Source organism: Scyliorhinus torazame, chromosome 18 (assembly GCF_047496885.1).
Source record: "Scyliorhinus torazame isolate Kashiwa2021f chromosome 18, sScyTor2.1, whole genome shotgun sequence".
In the NCBI taxonomy this organism is placed as follows: Eukaryota; Metazoa; Chordata; class Chondrichthyes; order Carcharhiniformes; family Scyliorhinidae; genus Scyliorhinus; species Scyliorhinus torazame.
Genome location: NC_092724.1, coordinates 163,109,899 through 163,128,960, shown reverse-complemented (window position 1 = coordinate 163,128,960; position 19,062 = coordinate 163,109,899). Strand labels below are relative to the sequence as shown.

At 53.5% G+C, this 19,062-nt stretch overlaps 1 protein-coding gene across 1 annotated transcript in view; it reads left to right on the top strand.

Moving 5' to 3' along the window:
* Positions 1 to 17,173, top strand: part of LOC140395715 (TOM1-like protein 1) — a 111,122-nt gene extending 93,949 nt beyond the window's left edge. Inside the window, 4 exon segments of the mRNA XM_072483834.1 lie at positions 1,868 to 2,001; positions 3,113 to 3,176; positions 12,913 to 13,030; positions 17,049 to 17,173. Of these exon segments, the coding sequence (XP_072339935.1) occupies positions 1,868 to 2,001; positions 3,113 to 3,176; positions 12,913 to 13,030; positions 17,049 to 17,173 (441 nt within the window).
* Positions 17,174 to 19,062: the final 1,889 nt, after the last annotated feature.

The window sequence follows — 19,062 nt, the reverse complement described above, 5'->3', positions numbered from 1 at the left end:
ACGGGGAGCAGGTAGAGTGTGGGACTCGCTCCCATGGGGAATGGGGAGAGTGTGGGACTCGCTCCCACGGGGAGTGGGGAGAGTGTGGGACTCGCTCCCGCGGGGAGTGGGGAGAGTGTGGGACTGGCTCCCACGGGGAATGGGGAGAATGTGGGACTCGCTCCCACGGGGAGTGGGGGAGAGTGTGGGTCTCACTCCCGTGGGGAGAATGTGGGACTCTCTGCCACGGGGAGTGGGGAGAATGTGGGTCTCATTCCCACGGGGAGTGGGAGAAATGTGGGACTCTCTCCAACGGGGAGTGGGGAGAATGTGGGACTCTCTCCCACGGGGAGTGGGGAGAGTGTGGGACTCTCTCCCACGGGGAGTGGGGAGAATGTGGGAGTCTCTCCCACGGGGATTGGGGGAGAATGTGGGACTCTCTCCCACGGGGAGTGGGGGGATGTGGGACTGGCTCCCACGGGGAGTGGGGAGAGTGTGGAGAGTGTGGGACTCGCTCCCACGGGGAGTGGGAGAGTGTGGGACTCGCTCCCACGGGGAGCGGGGAGTGTGTGGGGACTCACTCCCACGGGGAGTGGGGAGAGTGTGGGACTCGCTCCCACGTGGAGTGGGGGGAGAATGTGGACTCTCTCCCACGGGGAGTGGGGAGGATGTGGGACTGGCTCCCACGGGGAGTGGGAGAGAGTGTGGGACTCGCTCCCACGGGGAGTGGGAGAGAGTGTGGGACTCGCTCCCACGGGGAGTGGGGAGAGTGTGGGACTCGCTCCCACGGGGAGCGGGGAGAGTGTGGGACTCGCTCCCACGGGGAGTGGGGAGAGTGTGGGACTCGCTCCCACGGGGGTGGGGAGAGTGTGGGACTGGCTCCTACGGGGAGTGTGGGGAGTGTGGGACTCGCTCCCACGGGGAGTGGTTGAGGTGAACGGTGCAGAGATATACAAGGAGAAGTTGGATAAACTCACGACGGCGAAAGGAACGGAGGGTTATGCTGCTGGGCGCGAGGTGAAGCAAATGGTGTTATATTTACACAGAATTGGGCAGCACGGTGGCCCAGTGGGTTAGCACTGCTGCCTCACGGCGCCGAGGTCCCAGGTTCTATCCCGGCTCTGGGTCACTGTCCGTGTGGAGTTTGCACATTCTCCCCGTGTCTGCATGGGTCTCACCCCCACAACCCAAAGATGCGCAGGGTAGGTGGATTGGCCACACTAAATTGCCCCTTAATTGGGAAAAATGAATTGGGTACTCTAAAAAAAATGTTTTTAATTTAAAAAATATTTACACAGAATAAGGCCATTCGGCCCAGTGCTTTACCAGAGCCCCTGCCACCCTACTTCATCTCACCCTATCAGAGGTGAAACTTGCTGGGCTAAATCTAGAGAGTAGCTGAGTGACTGATAGCTGTTTGTGAAAGTCATGCTGGGCTCCCCCTGTACTCTCTGATTGTCTTCATCTAACCAACATCACCAAAACAGATAACCAGGAGGTAATCACACTGGTCCTCCTGGGATCTGAACTTTCAACAGTGACTGGACTTCCAATAAACAGGGCTTCACGGCCAAGGGAGTACTTGTGTGTTTTTTTAAAGACCTTTGTGATGCCCGAGGTTATTATCAAAGGTGCAACATGAACCCCAGCCTCTCTTCCTGTGTGCAGAGTGAACATCGAATTTTAGAACATAGAATTTACAGTGCAGAAGGAGGCCATTCGGCCCATCGAGTCTGCACCGGTCCTTAGAAAGAGCACCCCACCCACGCCCCACACCTCCACCCTATCCCTGTAACCCTAGTAATCCCACTTAACCTTATTGGACACTAAGGGCAATTTAGCATGGCCAGTCCACCTAACCTGTGACATGTTCTTCTCCCCGTGCTAGAAATTGCTGCAGACGTGTCAAGCCATGCACGAGAGGATCATGGTGCTCCTGATGGAAGTGGAGAATGAAGAGGTTGTCAGCCGCTTGATCGAGGCAAACGATGCACTCAACAGCACGTTTTTGCAGTATGACAGGTGGATTGGGCGTGTGGGTGTGGGTAACCGTGTGTCGCACCACATGGAGCCAATCATGGCGGTGGTTTAGGTGTTAATAGCCACCTGGCTGGGTTTAAGTAGGCATCGTTCAATATCGCTCAATATCATCATCCCTTCAAATTGTCAACTCTAGTTGGCCCGCATATTGGAGATGTCATCGCCTGGTTCCCACTGCCCTGCCAGACACGCAAACCCTCGCATTGCCCCACCCACCCACAGGCATTTGGTCAGCCAGGAGATTCTTCTGTTCCCAATTGGATGAGTGTAAATGTCATTCAATCAACCTTTCTATCCAGTGGTCAATATTTCTGGAGCCGATAAACAATTGGACAGCCGTCATTGGCTGTGAGGAGCTCTATGGAATATTCCTGGTGTGAGAAATCCAGACTTTCTGTCTGAAGGGGAGTCTGGTCAAATGCAGGAGACAGGAAGGAGGAGAAGGAGATGTTGATGGGCTGAAATGGTGCGGGGTTGGGTCACGGGCAACATGAACAGCAGCATGGAGCAGATGGGCTGAATGGCCTGTTTCCGTGCTGTGAAGTTTATTGGCGCTGGGTGAACCTTTGGCCTTGCATTGAACATTAGTGGGTGAGGTAAACCACCCTGACATCAAGGGCGGGATGGCGGCACAGTGGTTAGCACTGCTGCCTCACAGCGCCGGGGGCCCAGGTTCAATCCTTGGAGACTCCTTGGATGGAGTCTGTGTGGAGTTCGCACTTAGTCCGACCCCGCCCTGCATGGGTTTCCTCCGGGTGCTCCAGTTTCCTCCCACAGACCAAAGATGTGCAGGTTAGGTGGGGTTATGGGGGGCAGGGCGGGGGAGTGAGCCGAGGTAGGGTGTCCTCTGAGAGGGTCGGTGCAGACTCGATGGGCCGAGTGTCCACCTTCTGCACTGTAGGGATTCTATGGAAAGGTGAGTAAATGAGCTTCTTGAGTGACAGAATTGTCGGCTACGTCACTGGCGAGCACAGCTTCTCACTGACATTCGAGCATGAGCCCACATCTGGATTAATGGGGCAGCCCCCAGACAGTCCCTGATTTCGATGACGTGAGGGAGGTGTAATGTGTAACTGCTGCCTCTGATTGGCAGGTTCGAGCGGAGGAGAGTAACGTTTGGGCGTATGGAGGACAAGGCTGTGCCCCACAGGTTGAAGGTAGGCATGGTAACCTCTGCTAAGCCGCTGGTTCTGCAAACTCATGTTTCAGGTGCTGCTGCACTGGCAGTTGCTCCAGGCAACAGGGTATAGGCCCCATCAAACACCCCTCCCCTGTACCACTCCCACCTGCCCCTGCTTCCCCTTTCCTCCCCGTCCCCATACATCCTTACCGCCAGCCCAATCCCGAGGGAATGTTTGCAAGACAGAGCTCCCTGTCCTGGGAGTGTTTGATGGGGACAGTGTAGAGGGAGCTTTACTCTGTATCTAACCCCGTGCTGTACCTGTCCTGGGAGTGTTTGATGGGGACAGTGTCGAGGGAGCTTTACTCTGTATCTAACCCCGTGCTTTCCCTGTCCTGGGAGTGTTTGATGGGGACAGTGTCGAGGGAGCTTTACTCTGTATCTAACCCCTTGCTGTCCCTGTCCTGGGAGTGTTTGATGGGGACAGTGTCGAGGGAGCTTTACTCTGTATCTAACCCTGTGCTGTACCTGTCCTGGGAGTGTTTGATGGGGACAGTGTAGAGGGAGCTTTACTCTGTATCTAACCCCGTGCTGTACCTGTCCTGGGAGTGTTTGATGGGGACAGTGTAGAGGGAGCTTTACTCTGTAACCCCGTGCTGTACCTGTCCTGGGAGTGTTTGATGGGGACAGTGTAGAGGGAGCTTTACTCTGTATCTAACCCCGTGCTGTACCTGTCCTGGGAGTGTTTGATGGGGACAGTGTAGAGGGAGCTTTACTCTGTATCTAACACCGTGCTGTACCTGTCCTGGGAGTGTTTGATGGGGACAGTGTAGGGGGAGCTTTACTCTGTATCTAACCCCGTGCTGTACCTGTCCTGGGAGTGTTTGATGGGGACAGTGCAGAGGGAGCTTTACTCTGTATCTAACCCCGTGCTGTACCTGTCCTGGGAGTGTTTGATGGGGACAGTGTAGAGGGAGCTTTACTCTGTATCTAACCCCGTGCTGTACCTGTCCTGGGAGTGTTTGATGGGGACAGTGTCGAGGGAGCTTTACTCTGTATCTAACCCTGTGCTGTACCTGTCCTGGGAGTGTTTGATGGGGACAGTGTAGAGGGAGCTTTACTCTGTATCTAACCCCGTGCTGTACCTGTCCTGGGAGTGTTTGATGGGGACAGTGTAGAGGGAGCTTTACTCTGTAACCCCGTGCTGTACCTGTCCTGGGAGTGTTTGATGGGGACAGTGTAGAGGGAGCTTTACTCTGTATCTAACCCCGTGCTGTACCTGTCCTGGGAGTGTTTGATGGGGACAGTGTAGAGGGAGCTTTACTCTGTATCTAACCCCGTGCTGTACCTGTCCTGGGAGTGTTTGATGGGGACAGTGTAGGGGGAGCTTTACTCTGTATCTAACCCCGTGCTGTACCTGTCCTGGGAGTGTTTGATGGGGACAGTGCAGAGGGAGCTTTACTCTGTATCTAACCCCGTGCTGTACCTGTCCTGGGAGTGTTTGATGGGGACAGTGTAGAGGGAGCTTTACTCTGTATCTAACCCCGTGCTGTACCTGTCCTGAGAGTGTTTGATGGGGACAGTGTAGAGGGAGCTTTACTCTGTATCTAACCCCATGCTGTACCTGTCCTGGGAGTGTTTGATGGGGACAGTGTAGGGGGAGCTTTACTCTGTATCTAACCCCGTGCTATACCTGTCCTGGGAGTGTTTGAATGGGACAGTGTAGAGGGAGCTTTACTCTGTATCTAACCCCGTGCTATACCTGTCCTGGGAGTGTTTGAAGGGGACAGTGTAGAGGGAGCTTTACTCTGTATCTAACCCCGTGCTGTACCTGTCCTGGGAGTGTTTGATGGGGACAGTGTAGGGGGAGCTTTACTCTGTATCTAACCCCGTGCTGTACCTGTCCTGGGAGTGTTTGATGGGGACAGTGTCGAGGGAGCTTTACTCTGTATCTAACCCCGTGCTGTCCCTGTCCTGGGAGTGTTTGATGGGGACAGTGTCGAGGGAGCTTTACTCTGTATCTAACCCCGTGCTTTCCCTGTCCTGGGAGTGTTTGATGGGGACAGTGTCGAGGGAGCTTTACTCTGTATCTAACCCCTTGCTGTCCCTGTCCTGGGAGTGTTTGATGGGGACAGTGTCGAGGGAGCTTTACTCTGTATCTAACCCTGTGCTGTACCTGTCCTGGGAGTGTTTGATGGGGACAGTGTAGAGGGAGCTTTACTCTGTATCTAACCCCGTGCTGTACCTGTCCTGGGAGTGTTTGATGGGGACAGTGTAGAGGGAGCTTTACTCTGTAACCCCGTGCTGTACCTGTCCTGGGAGTGTTTGATGGGGACAGTGTAGAGGGAGCTTTACTCTGTATCTAACCCCGTGCTGTACCTGTCCTGGGAGTGTTTGATGGGGACAGTGTAGAGGGAGCTTTACTCTGTATCTAACCCCGTGCTGTACCTGTCCTGGGAGTGTTTGATGGGGACAGTGTAGGGGGAGCTTTACTCTGTATCTAACCCCGTGCTGTACCTGTCCTGGGAGTGTTTGATGGGGACAGTGTCGAGGGAGCTTTACTCTGTATCTAACCCCGTGCTTTCCCTGTCCTGGGAGTGTTTGATGGGGACAGTGTCGAGGGAGCTTTACTCTGTATCTAACCCCGTGCTGTCCCTGTCCTGGGAGTGTTTGATGGGGACAGTGTCGAGGGAGCTTTACTCTGTATCTAACCCTGTGCTGTACCTGTCCTGGGAGTGTTTGATGGGGACAGTGTAGAGGGAGCTTTACTCTGTATCTAACCCCGTGCTGTACCTGTCCTGGGAGTGTTTGATGGGGACAGTGTAGAGGGAGCTTTACTCTGTAACCCCGTGCTGTACCTGTCCTGGGAGTGTTTGATGGGGACAGTGTAGAGGGAGCTTTACTCTGTATCTAACCCCGTGCTGTACCTGTCCTGGGAGTGTTTGATGGGGACAGTGTAGAGGGAGCTTTACTCTGTATCTAACCCCGTGCTGTACCTGTCCTGGGAGTGTTTGATGGGGACAGTGTAGGGGGAGCTTTACTCTGTATCTAACCCCGTGCTGTACCTGTCCTGGGAGTGTTTGATGGGGACAGTGCAGAGGGAGCTTTACTCTGTATCTAACCCCGTGCTGTACCTGTCCTGGGAGTGTTTGATGGGGACAGTGTAGAGGGAGCTTTACTCTGTATCTAACCCCGTGCTGTACCTGTCCTGAGAGTGTTTGATGGGGACAGTGTAGAGGGAGCTTTACTCTGTATCTAACCCCATGCTGTACCTGTCCTGGGAGTGTTTGATGGGGACAGTGTAGGGGGAGCTTTACTCTGTATCTAACCCCGTGCTATACCTGTCCTGGGAGTGTTTGAATGGGACAGTGTAGAGGGAGCTTTACTCTGTATCTAACCCCGTGCTATACCTGTCCTGGGAGTGTTTGAAGGGGACAGTGTAGAGGGAGCTTTACTCTGTATCTAACCCCGTGCTGTACCTGTCCTGGGAGTGTTTGATGGGGACAGTGTAGAGGGAGCTTTACTCTGTATCTAACCCCGTGCTGTACCTGTCCTGGGAGTGTTTGATGGGGACAGTGTAGAGGGAGCTTTACTCTGTATCTAACCCCGTGCTGTACCTGTCCTGGGAGTGTTTGATGGGGACAGTGTAGAGGGAGCTTTACTCTGTATCTAACCCCGTGCTGTACCTGTCCTGGGAGTGTTTGATGGGGACAGTGTAGAGGGAGCTTTACTCTGTATCTAACCCCGAGCTGTACCTGTCCTGGGAGTGTTTGATGGGGAGAGTGTAGAGGGAGCTTTACTCTGTATCTAACCCCGTGCTGTAGCTGTCCTGGGAATGTTTGATGGGGACAGTGTCGAGGGAGCTTTACTCTGTATCTAACCCCGTGCTGTACCTGTCCTGGGAGGGTTTGATGGGGACAGTGTAGAGGGAGCTATACTCTGTATCTAACCCCGTGCTGTACCTGTCCTGGGAGTGTTTGATGGGTACAGTGTAGAGGGAGCTTTACTCTGTATCTAACCCCGTGCTGTACCTGTCCTGGGAGTGTTTGATGGGGACAGTGTAGAGGGAGCTTTACTCTGTATCTAACCCCGAGCTGTACCTGTCCTGGGAGTGTTTGATGGGGAGAGTGTAGAGGGAGCTTTACTCTGTATCTAACCCCGTGCTGTACCTGTCCTGGGAGTGTTTGATGGGGACAGTGTAGAGGGAGCTATACTCTGTATCTAACCCCGTGCTGTACCTGTCCTGGGAGTGTTTGATGGGGACAGTGTAGAGGGAGCTTTACTCTGTATCTAACCCCGTGCTGTACCTGTCCTGGGAGTGTTTGATGGGGACAGTGTAGAGGGAGCTTTACTCTGTATCTAACCCCGAGCTGTACCTGTCCTGGGAGTGTTTGATGGGGAGAGTGTAGAGGGAGCTTTACTCTGTATCTAACCCCGTGCTGTAGCTGTCCTGGGAATGTTTGATGGGGACAGTGTAGAGGGAGCTTTACTCTGTATCTAACCCCGTGCTGTACCTGTCCTGGGAGTGTTTGATGGGGACAGAGGGAGCTTTACTCTGTATCTAACCCCGTGCTGTACCTGTCCTGGGAGTGTTTGATGGGGACAGTGTAGGGGGAGCTTTACTCTGTATCTAACCCCGTGCTGTACTTGTCCTGGGAGTGTTTGATGGGGAGAGTGTAGAGGGAGCTTTACTCTGTATCTAACCCCGTGCTGTACCTGTCCTGGGAATGTTTGATGGGGACAGTGTAGAGGGAGCTTTACCAGCTCCCTCTACGGGCGAGGTATGGGGGCGGCCATTTTATCCATCCCCGACGTCATCTTGGACGGCAACAACGGACCCCACCCCACTACTACAACCACGGCTCGCTTCGGTTACACTCGATCAGGCTCGGCCCCGGACTCTCCAGACGACGACGACAACGGTCCTAATTAACGGCCACGAGACGCCATGCCTAGTCGACTCCGGGAGCACGGAAAGTTTTATACATCCCGACACGGTAAGACGCTGTTCCTTAACTACCTACCCCAGCGCACAAAAGATTTGCCTAGCTGCAGGATCCCACTCCGTACAGATCCAGGGATTCTGCATAGTTACCCTAACGGTACAGGGGAGGGAATTCAAAAACTACAAACTTAACGTCCTTCCCCAACTCTGTGCCCCCACCTTGCTGGGCTTAGATTTTCAATGTAACCTACAGAGCCTTACGTTTAAATTCGGCGGCCCCATACCCCCACTCACTATCTGCGGCCTCGCCACCCTCAAGGTGCAACCCCCGTCCTTGTTTGCGAACCTCACCCCGGATTGCAAACCCGTCGCCACGAGGAGCAGACGGTACAGCGCCCAGGACCGGACCTTCATTCGCTCCGAAGTCCAGCGGCTACTAAAGGAAGGCATAATCCAGGCCAGCAATAGTCCCTGGAGAGCGCAGGTGGTAGTAGTGAAGACAGGGGAGAAACAAAGGATGGTCATTGACTATAGCCAGACCATCAACAGGTACACACAACTAGACGCGTACCCTCTCCCCCGCATATCCGACATGGTCAATCGGATTGCCCAGTATAAAGTCTTCTCCACCGTGGACCTCAAGTCCGCCTACCATCAGCTCCCCATCCGCCCAAGTGACCGCAAGTACACAGCCTTCGAGGCAGACGGGCGATTATACCACTTCCTAAGGGTCCCTTTTGGCGTCACAAACGGCGTCTCGGTCTTCCAACGGGAAATGGACCGAATGGTTGATCAACATGGGTTACGGGCCATGTTCCCGTACCTCGACAATGTAACCATCTGCGGCCACGATCAGCAGGACCACGACGCCAACCTCCAAAAATTCCTCCAGACTGCCAAAGCCTTGAACCTCACGTACAACGAGGACAAGTGCGTTTTTAGCACCGATCGGCTAGCCATTCTGGGCTACATAGTGCGCAATGGGATAATAGGCCCCGACCCCGAACGTATGCGCGCACTCATGGAATTTCCCCTCCCGCACTGCCCAAAAGCCCTGAAACGCTGCCTGGGGTTCTTTTCATACTACGCCCAGTGGGTCCCCCAGTACGCAAACAAGGCCCGCCCCCTAATACAGACCACGACTTTCCCGCTGTCGACAGAGGCTTGCCAGGCTTTCAGCCGCATCAAAGCGGACATCGCAAAGGCCACGATGCGCGCCATCGACGAGTCCCTCCCCTTCCAGGTCGAGAGCGACGCCTCTGACGTAGCTCTCGCGGCTACCCTTAACCAAGCGGGCAGACCCGTGGCCTTTTTCTCCCGAACCCTCCACGCCTCAGAAATCCGCCACTCCTCAGTGGAAAAGGAAGCCCAAGCCATAGTGGAGGCTGTGCGACATTGGAGGCATTACCTGGCCGGCAGGAGATTCACTCTCCTCACTGACCAACGGTCGGTTGCCTTCATGTTCGATAATGCACAGCGGGGCAAGATCAAGAACGACAAGATCTTGCGGTGGAGGATCGAACTCTCCACCTTCAACTATGAGATCTTGTACCGGCCCGGAAAGCTGAACGAGCCGTCTGATGCCCTATCCCGCGGGACATGTGCCAACGCACAAATTGACCGCCTCCAAGCCCTCCACGAGGACCTCTGCCACCCGGGGGTCACTCGGTTTTACCACTTCATCAAGTCCCGCAATCTCCCCTACTCCTTAGAGGAGGTCCGTACAGTCACAAGAGACTGCCACATCTGCGCAGAATGCAAACCGCATTTTTTCAGGCCAGATGGAGCGCACCTGATTAAGGCTTCCCGTCCCTTTGAACGCCTCAGTCTCGATTTCAAAGGGCCCCTCCCCTCCACCGACCGCAACGCGTATTTCCTTAATGTAGTGGACGAATACTCCCGCTTCCCTTTTGCCATTCCCTGCTCCGACATGACCGCGGCCACAGTCATTAAAGCCCTGAACAGCATATTCACACTGTTCGGTTACCCCGCATACGTCCACAGCGACAGGGGGTCCTCTTTCATGAGTGACGAGCTGCGCCAGTTCCTGCTCAGCAAGGGTATAGCTTCAAGCAGGACGACCAGCTACAACCCCCGGGGGAACGGGCAAGTAGAAAGGGAGAACGGCACGGTCTGGAACGCCGTCCTACTGGCCCTACGGTCCAGGGATCTCCCAGTTTCACGGTGGCAGGAGGTCCTCCCGGACGCTCTCCATTCCATCCGGTCGTTATTATGTACGAGCACTAATCAAACGCCTCACGAGCGTCTCCTTGTCTTCCCTAGGAGGTCCTCCTCTGGAACGTCGCTGCCGACCTGGCTGGCGGCCCCAGGACCCATCCTGCTCCGAAAGCACGTGCGGGCACATAAGGCGGACCCGTTGGTCGAAAGGGTTCACCTCCTCCACGCAAACCCCCAGTACGCCTACGTGGAGTACCCCGACGGCCGACAGGACACGGTCTCCCTGCGGGATCTGGCGCCCGCCGGCACCACGCACACACCCCCGGCACCATCAACCCAACCGCCCCCCTTCCTGCCACCGCCGCACCCCGCGACCGCCCCCTTCCCAGGAGGATCAGTCCCCCTCCCCTTTGCACCGACAGCTAAAACCGTGCGGTTCCCGGAGGCGACAACGCTGGTACAAGCACCACCACCACCGCCGGGGCCGAGGCGATCGACACGGACGACCAGACCGCCCGACCGACTCGTGGCGTCGATGTAAAACAAAGATGGACTGTCCAATGAACATTTTGTTTTCCTATATCCTCTGTAAATAGTTGTAACAGGACGATACTGTCCAATACGGTACTACCATGTAACTGTTCTCTCCTCCCAGGACCAGTACTGTAAACCCTTACCACCATACGAAGCATCACCCCGCCGGGTTCATATTGACAAGGGGTGAATGTGGTAGTATGTATTGGGGGTCATGTGGGACTGGAAGCCCTAATGTCATTGGCTGACAGATCCCGGGTCCTGGTTGGCCGTTGACCTCATACTCCGCCCTGAAGGCGAAGTATAAGAAGCCGGTGCCTTCCCCCGCATGCCAGTTTACTATCGGGCTGCTGGGGAACAGACACGCTTAATAAAGCCTCATCGACTTCACTCTATTTGTCTCACGGAGTCTTTGTGCGCCACAATACCTTTCCAAGACTTTGCCCACAAGGGAGGGAGCTTTACTCTGTATCTAACCCCGTGCTGTACCTGTCCTGTGAGTGTTTGATAGGGACAGTGTAGAGAGAGCTTTACTCTGTTACTAACCCCGTGCTGTACCTGTCCTGGGAGTGTTTGATGGGGACAGTGTAGAGGGAGCTTTACTCTGTATCTAACCCCGTGCTGTACCTGTCCTGGGAGTGTTTGATGGAGACAGTGAAGAGCGAGCTTTACTCTGTATCTATCCCCATGCTGTACCTGTCCTGGGAGTGTTTGATGGGGACAGTGCAGAGGGAGCTTTACTCTGTATCTAACCCCATGCTGTACCTGTCCTGGGAGTGTTTGATGGGGACAGTGTAGAGGGAGCTTTACTCTGTATCTAACCCCGTGCTGTACCTGTCCTTGGAGTGTTTGATGGGGATAGTGTAGAGGGAGCTTTACTCTGTATCTAACCCCGTGCTGTACCTGTCCTGGGAGTGTTTGATGGGGACAGTGTAGAGGGAGCTTTACTCTGTATCTAACCTCGTGCTGTCCTTGTCCTGGGAGTGTTTGATGGAGACAGTGTCGAGGGAGCTTTACTCGGTATCTAACCCCGTGCTGTACCTGTCCTGGGAGTGTTTGATGGGGACAGTGTAGAGGGAGCTTTACTCTGTATCTAACCTCATGCTGTACCTGTCCTGGGAGTGTTTGATGGCGACAGTGCCGAGGGAGCTTTATTCTCTATCTAACCCCGTGCTGTACCTGTCCTGGGAGTGTTTGATGGGGACAGTGTAGAGAGAGCTTTACTCTGTATCTAACCCCGAGCTGTACCTGTCCTGGGAGTGTTTAATGGGGACAGTGCAGAGGGAGCTTTACTCTGTATCTAACCCCGAGTTGTACCTGTCCTGGGAGTGTTTAATGGGGACAGTGTAGTGGGAGCTTTACTCTGTATCTAACCCCATGCTGTACCTGTCCTGGGAGTGTTTGATGGGGACAGTGTAGAGGGAGCTTTACTCTGTATCTAACCCCGATCTGTACCTGTCCTGGGAGTGTTTGATGGGGACAGTGTAGAGGGAGCTTTACTCTGTATCTAACCCCGTGTGGTACCTGTCCTGGGAGTGGTTAATGGGGACAGTGTAGAGGGAGCTTTACTCTGTATCTAACCCCGTGCTGTACCTGTCCTGGGAGTGTTTGATGGGGACAGTGTAGAGGGAGCTTTACTCTGTATCTAACCCCGTGCTGTACCTGTCCTGGGAGTGTTTGATGGGGACAGTGTAGAGGGAGCTTTACTCTGTATCTAACCCCGTGCTGTACCTGTCCTGGGTGTGTTTGATGGGGACAGTGTAGAGGGAGCTTTACTCTGTATCTAACCCCGTGCTGTACCTGTCCTGGGAGTGTTTGATGGGGACAGTGTAGAGGGAGCTTTACTCTGTATCTAACCCCGTGCTGTACCTGTCCTGGGAGTGTTTGATGGGGACAGTGTAGAGGGAGCTTTACTCTGTATCTAACCCCATGCTGTGCCTGTCCTGGGAGTGTTTGATGGGGACAGTGTAGAGGGAGATTTACTCTGTATCGAACCCCGTGCTGTACCTGTCCTGGGAAGAAGCTACAATTGAGTGTTCCATTCCTGAATAATGTTCTCTCTCGGTCTAATGCTCAGTATGGTAAACTGTGCTGACTCTATTCTTTCTGCCCTTAGGACTCTTGTATGGAACCATCTGCTCCCAGCTCCACACTTGATCTGATTGATTTCACACGCTGTGCTCCAGTTCCTCCCCTGCCCGTTCCTGGGTCTGGCATTCAGTCCTCTGGCCCGGGTAAGTCATCTCGGATTTGGCTGCAGCTGCTCTCCGTCACCGAAGGTAGCTGAGGCCCAGCATTCAATCTGACCCTGTTCACCTGCCAAGTGTCAACCCATCTCCCGCATTTATATGTTTTTAGGCTGTACCTGTTCTGGGACTGTTTGATGGGGACAGTGTAGAGGGAGCTTTACTCTGTATCTAACCCCGTGCTGTACCTGTCCTGGGAGTGTTTGATGGGGACAGTGTAGAGGGAGCTTTACTCTGTATCTAACCCCGTGCTGTACCTGTCCTGGGAATGTCTGATGGGGACAGTGTAGAGGGAGCTTTACTCTGTATCTAACCCCGTGCTGTACCTGTCCTGGGAGTGTTTGATGGGGACAGTGTCGAGGGAGCTTTACTCTGTATCTAACCCCGTGCTGTACCTGTCCTGGGAGTGTCTGATGGGGACAGTGTAGAGGGAGCTTTACTCTGTATCTAACCCCGTGCTGTACCTGTCCTGGGAGTGTTTGATGGGGACAGTGTAGAGGGGGATTTACTCTGTATCTAACCCCGTGCTGTACCTGTCCTGGGAGTGTTTGATGGGGACAGTGTAGAGGGAGCTTTACTCTGTATCTAACCCCGTGCTGTACCTGTCCTAGGGGTGTTTGATGGGGACAGTGTAGAGGAAGCTTTACTCTGTATCTAACGTTGTGCTGTACCTGTACTGGGAGTGTTTGATGGGGACAGGGTAGAGGCAGCTTTACTCTGTATCTAACGTCGTGCTGTACCTGTCCTGGGAGTGTTTGATGGGGACAGGGTAGAGGCAGCTTTACTGTGTATCTAACCCCGTGCTGAACCTGTCCTGGGAGTGTTTGATGGGGACAGTGTGGAGGGAAATTACTCTGTATCTCACCCCATGTTGTACCTGTCCTGGGAGTGTTTGATGGGGGCAGTGTAGAGTGAGCTTTACTTTGTATCTCACCCCGTGCTGTACCTGTCCTGGGAGTGTTTGATGGGACAGTGTAGAGGGTGCTTTACTCTGTATCTCACCCCGTGCTGTACCTGTCCTGGGAGTGTTTGATGGGGACAGTGTAGAGGGAGCTTTACTTTGTATCTAACCCCGTGCTGTACCTTTCCTGGGAGTGTTTGACGGGGACAGTGTAGAGGGAGCTTTACTCTGTATCTAACCCCGTGCTGTACCTGTCCTAGGGGTGTTTGATGGGGACAGTGTAGAGGAAGCTTTACTCTGTATCTAACGATTGCTGTACCTGTACTGGGAGTGTTTGATGGGGACAGGGTAGAGGCAGCTTTACTCTGTATCTAACGTCGTGCTGTACCTGTCCTGGGAGTGTTTGATGGGGACAGGGTAGAGGCAGCTTTACTGTGTATCTAACCCCGTGCTGAACCTGTCCTGGGAGTGTTTGATGGGGACACTGTGGAGGGAAATTACTCTGTATCTCACCCCATGTTGTACCTGTCCTGGGAGTGTTTGATGGGGGCAGTGTAGAGTGAGCTTTACTTTGTATCTCACCCCGTGCTGTACCTGTCCTGGGAGTGTTTGATGGGACAGTGTAGAGGGTGCTTTACTCTGTATCTCACCCCGTGCTGTACCTGTCCTGGGAGTGTTTGATGGGGACAGTGTAGAGGGAGCTTTACTTTGTATCTAACCCCGTGCTGTACCTTTCCTGGGAGTGTTTGACGGGGACAGTGTAGAGGGAGCTTTACTCTGTATCTAACCCCGTGCTGTACCTGTCCTGGGAGTGTTTGATGGGGGCAGTGTAGCGGGAGCTTTACTCTGTATCCAACCCTGTGCGGTACATGTCCTGGGAGTGGTTGATGGGGACAGTGTAGAGGGAGCTTTACTCTGTATCTGACCCCGTGCTGTATCTGTCCTGGGAGTTTTTGATGGGGTCAGTGTAGAGGGAGCTTTACTCTGTATCTAACCCAGTGCTGTACCTGTCCTGGGAGTGTTTGATGAGGACAGTGTAGAGGGAGCTTTACTCTGTATCTAACCCCGTGCTGTACCTGTCCTGGGAGTGTTTGATGAGGACAGTGTAGAGGGAGCTTTACTCTGTATCTAACCCCGTGCTGTACCTGTCCTGGGAGTGTTTGATTGGGACAGTGTAGAGGGAGCTTTACTCTGTATGTAACCCCGTGCTGTACCAGTCCTGGAAGTGTTTGATGGGGACAGTGTAGAGGGAGCTTTACTCTGGAGCTAACCCCGTGCTGTACCTGTCCTGGGAGTGTTTGATGTGGACAGTGTAGAGGGAGCTTTACTCTGTATCTATCACCCTGCTGTACCTGTCCTGGGAGTGTTTGATGGGGACAGTGTAGAGGGAGCTTTACTCTGTATCTAACCCCGTGCTGTACCTGTCCTGGGAGTGTTTGATGGGGACAGTGTGGAGGGAGCTTTACTCTGTATCTAACCCCGTGCTGTACCTGTCCTGGGAGTGTTTGATGGGACAGTGTAGAGAGAGCTTTGCTCTGTATCTAACCCCGTGCTGTACCTGTCCTGGGTGTGTTTGATGGGGACAGTGTAGAGGGAGCTTTACTCTGTATCTAACCCCGTGCTGTACCTGCCTGGGAGTGTTTGATGGGGACAGTGTAGAGGGAGCTTTACTCTGTATCTAACCCCGTGCTGTACCTGTCCTGGGAGTGTTTGATGGGGACAGTGTAGAGGGAGCTTTACTCTGTATCTAACCCCGTGCTGTACCTGTCCTGGGAGTGTTAATGGGGGCAGTGCAAAGGGAGCTTTACTCTGTATCTAACCCCGTGCTGTACCTGTCCTGGGAGTGTTTGATGGGGACAGTGTAGAGGGAGCATTACTCTGTATCTAACCCGAGCTGTACCTGTCCTGGGAGTGTTTGATTGGGACAGTGTAGAGGGAGCTTTACTCTGTATCTAACCCCGTGCTGTACCTGTCCTGGGAGTATTTGACAGGGACAGTGTTGAGGGAGCTTTACTCTGTGTCTAACCCCGTGCTGTACCTGTCCTGGGAGTGTTTGATGGCGACAGTGTAGACGGAGATTTACTCTGTATCTAACCCCGTGCTGTACCTGTCCTGGGAGTGTTTGATTGGGACAGTGTAGAGGGAGCTTTCCTCTGTATCTAGCCCCATGCTGTACCTGTCCTGGGAGTGTTTGATGGGGACAGTGTAGAGAGACCTTTACTCTGTATCTAACCCCGTGCTGTACCTGTCCTGGGAGTGTTTCATGGGGACAGTGTAGAGGGAGCTTTACTCTGTATCTAACCCCGAGCTGTACCTGTCCTGGGAGTGTTTGATGAGGACAGTGTAGAGGAAGCTTTACTCTGTATCTAACCCTGTGCTGTACCTGTCCTGGGAGTGTTTGATGGGGACAGTGTAGAGGGAGCTTTACTCTGTATCTAACCCCGTGCTGTACCTGTCCTGGGAGTGTTTGATGGGGACAGTGTAGAGGGAGGTTTACTCTGTATCTAACTCCGTGCTGTACCTGTCCTGGGAGTGTTTGATGAGGACAGTGTAGAGGGAGCTTTATTCTTTATCTAACCCCGTGCTGTACCTGTCCTGGGAGTGTTTGATGGGGACAGTGTAGAGGGAGCTTTACTCTGTATCTAACCCCGTGCTGTACCTGTCCTGGGAGTGTTTGATGGGGACAGTGTAGAGGGAGCTTTACTCTGTATCTAACCCCGTGCTGTACCTGTCCTGGGAGTGTTTGATGGGGACAGTGTAGAGGGAGCTTTACTCTGTATCTAACCCTGTGCTGTACCTGTCCTGGGAGTGTTTGATGGGGACAGTGTAGAGGGAGCTTTACTCTGTATCTAACCCCCTGCTGTACCTGTCCTGGGAGTGTTTGATGGGGACAGTGTAGAGGGAGCTTTACTCTGTATCTAACCCCGTGCTATACCTGTCCGGGGGGTGTTTGATGGGACATTGGTTTCTGAACTGTTCCATTCCCACCAGCAATTCTCTATGTGCTTCCAATTCACAAGAAAAGTTTGGAGACATAACCCTGGATGTGTTTGGAATGATTGGTGAGTGTGCGATCATGTTCTCCGTTGTATTCATTGATCACAGGTCTTGGGAATGAAATGTCCACTGCCAGTGGCAGGGTTCTGTGTGCTGCCAACCCCTTCCTGAGGAGTAGGGCCCTGCCCGATATCCCCATACCTGATGCAGCACTGACCCAGCGTCCAAGGTAAGTTCACATTTAGCCAAACATTCTGTGTTCCATCTCTGCTGGAGGCGCTGACTGATTGTGGAGCTCCGTGCCAGGATGCCTGGGCATTGCCAGCTCCATGCCCAAATTCCAACTGTTACTGTGCAGGTGAACACACAGATTATCAACGGCCTCTTTGTCCATGTGCACCCGAACTGTCGAGCACATACGATTTGTCGGGCACACGTGTGCACTGACCTGCATTTCTTGGGCATTGATGGGTGTCAATGTTCTTGTCGGATGGCCTGATTTATATTACAAGAACACTTGTAGCTAAAGCTATGAACAGTTTATTAACATTAACTGTGGGTAAACTATGTCCAAAACAATAGATGAACAGCAGTAAGATCAAGTACAAGCAACCTCTCTCTTCAGCTTCCTCCAGCCAGTCTGAGGGGGTCACCTGACTCTAACATTCACTTATATACCAGTGAGACTCCTGGTGGTCAGTCAGTGAATTACAACACAACCATGATATGACCACAATGGAGTTTGGGGATCCTGAATGGCCTTGTTGGGCACTGCGACAATGCTGTGGGTATTATTGGAAGATGGTAATGCCAGGCTGCAGTAGACCCTTCACTAAAGCAAAATCTGTTTGGCCACTGAAGGTGATTGATGACAGGAAATGGAAGGGATTTTCTCCCTGACAGATGGTGACACAATAAGGCAATTGGAGCAAAATGAGAGACCGTTACTGACCACAGCCAGAACCCACCCACAATGGCTCACATCCTGTAGTTTGTATGTGAGACTTCAGTCAAGAGCACGGAGAGAGGGAGGGCGAGACTTCAGTAAAGAGTGCGGAGGGCGAGAGGGCGAGACTTCAGTAAAGAGCACGGAGAGAGAGAGGGCGAGACTTCAGTAAAGAGCACGGAGAGAGAGAGGGCGAGACTTCAGTAAAGAGCACGGAGAGAGAGAGGGCGAGACTTCAGTAAAGACCACGGAGAGAGAGAGGGCGAGACTTCAGTAAAGAGCACGGAGAGAGAGAGGGCGAGACTTCAGTAAAGAGCACGGAGAGAGAGAGGGCGAGACTTCAGTAAAGACCACAGAGAGAGAGAGGGCGAGACTTCAGTAAAGAGCACGGAGAGAGAGAGGGCGAGACTTCAGTAAAGAGCACGGAGAGAGAGAGGGCGAGACTTCAGTAAAGACCACGGAGAGAGAGAGGGCGAGACTTCAGTAAAGAGCTTGGAGAGAGGGCGAGACTTCAATAAAGAGCACGGAGAGAGGGCGAGACTTCAGTAAAGAGCGCAGAGAGAGGGCGAGACTACAGTAAAGAGCACGGAGAGAGAGGGCGAGACTTCAGTAAAGAGCACGGAGAGAGAGAGGGCGAGACTTCAGTAAAGAGCACGGAGAGAGAGGGCGAGACTTCAGTAAAGAGCACGGAGAGAGAGAGGGCGAGACTTCAGTAAAGAGGGCGGAGAGAGAGAGGGCGAGACTTCAGTAAAGAGCACGGAGAGAGAGGGCGAGACTTCAGTAAAGAGCACGGAGAGGGCGAGACTTCAGTAAAGACCGTGGAGAGGGCGAGACTTCAGTAAAGAGCGCGGAGAGAGAGAGGGCGAGACTTCAGTAAAGAGTGCGGAGAGAGAGAGGGCGAGACTTCAGTAAAGAATGTGGAGAGAGAGAGGGCGAGACTTCAGTAAAGAGCACGGAGAGAGAGAGGGCGAGACTTCAGTAAAGAGCGCGGAGAGAGAGGGCGAGACTTCAGTAAAGAGCACGGAGAGGGCGAGACTTCAGTAAAGAGCGCGGAGAGGGCGAGACTTCAGTAAAGAGCGCGGAGAGAGAGAGGGCGAGACTTCAGTAAAGAGCGCGGAGAGAGAGAGGGCGAGACTTCAGTAAAGAATGTGGAGAGAGAGAGGGCGAGACTTCAGT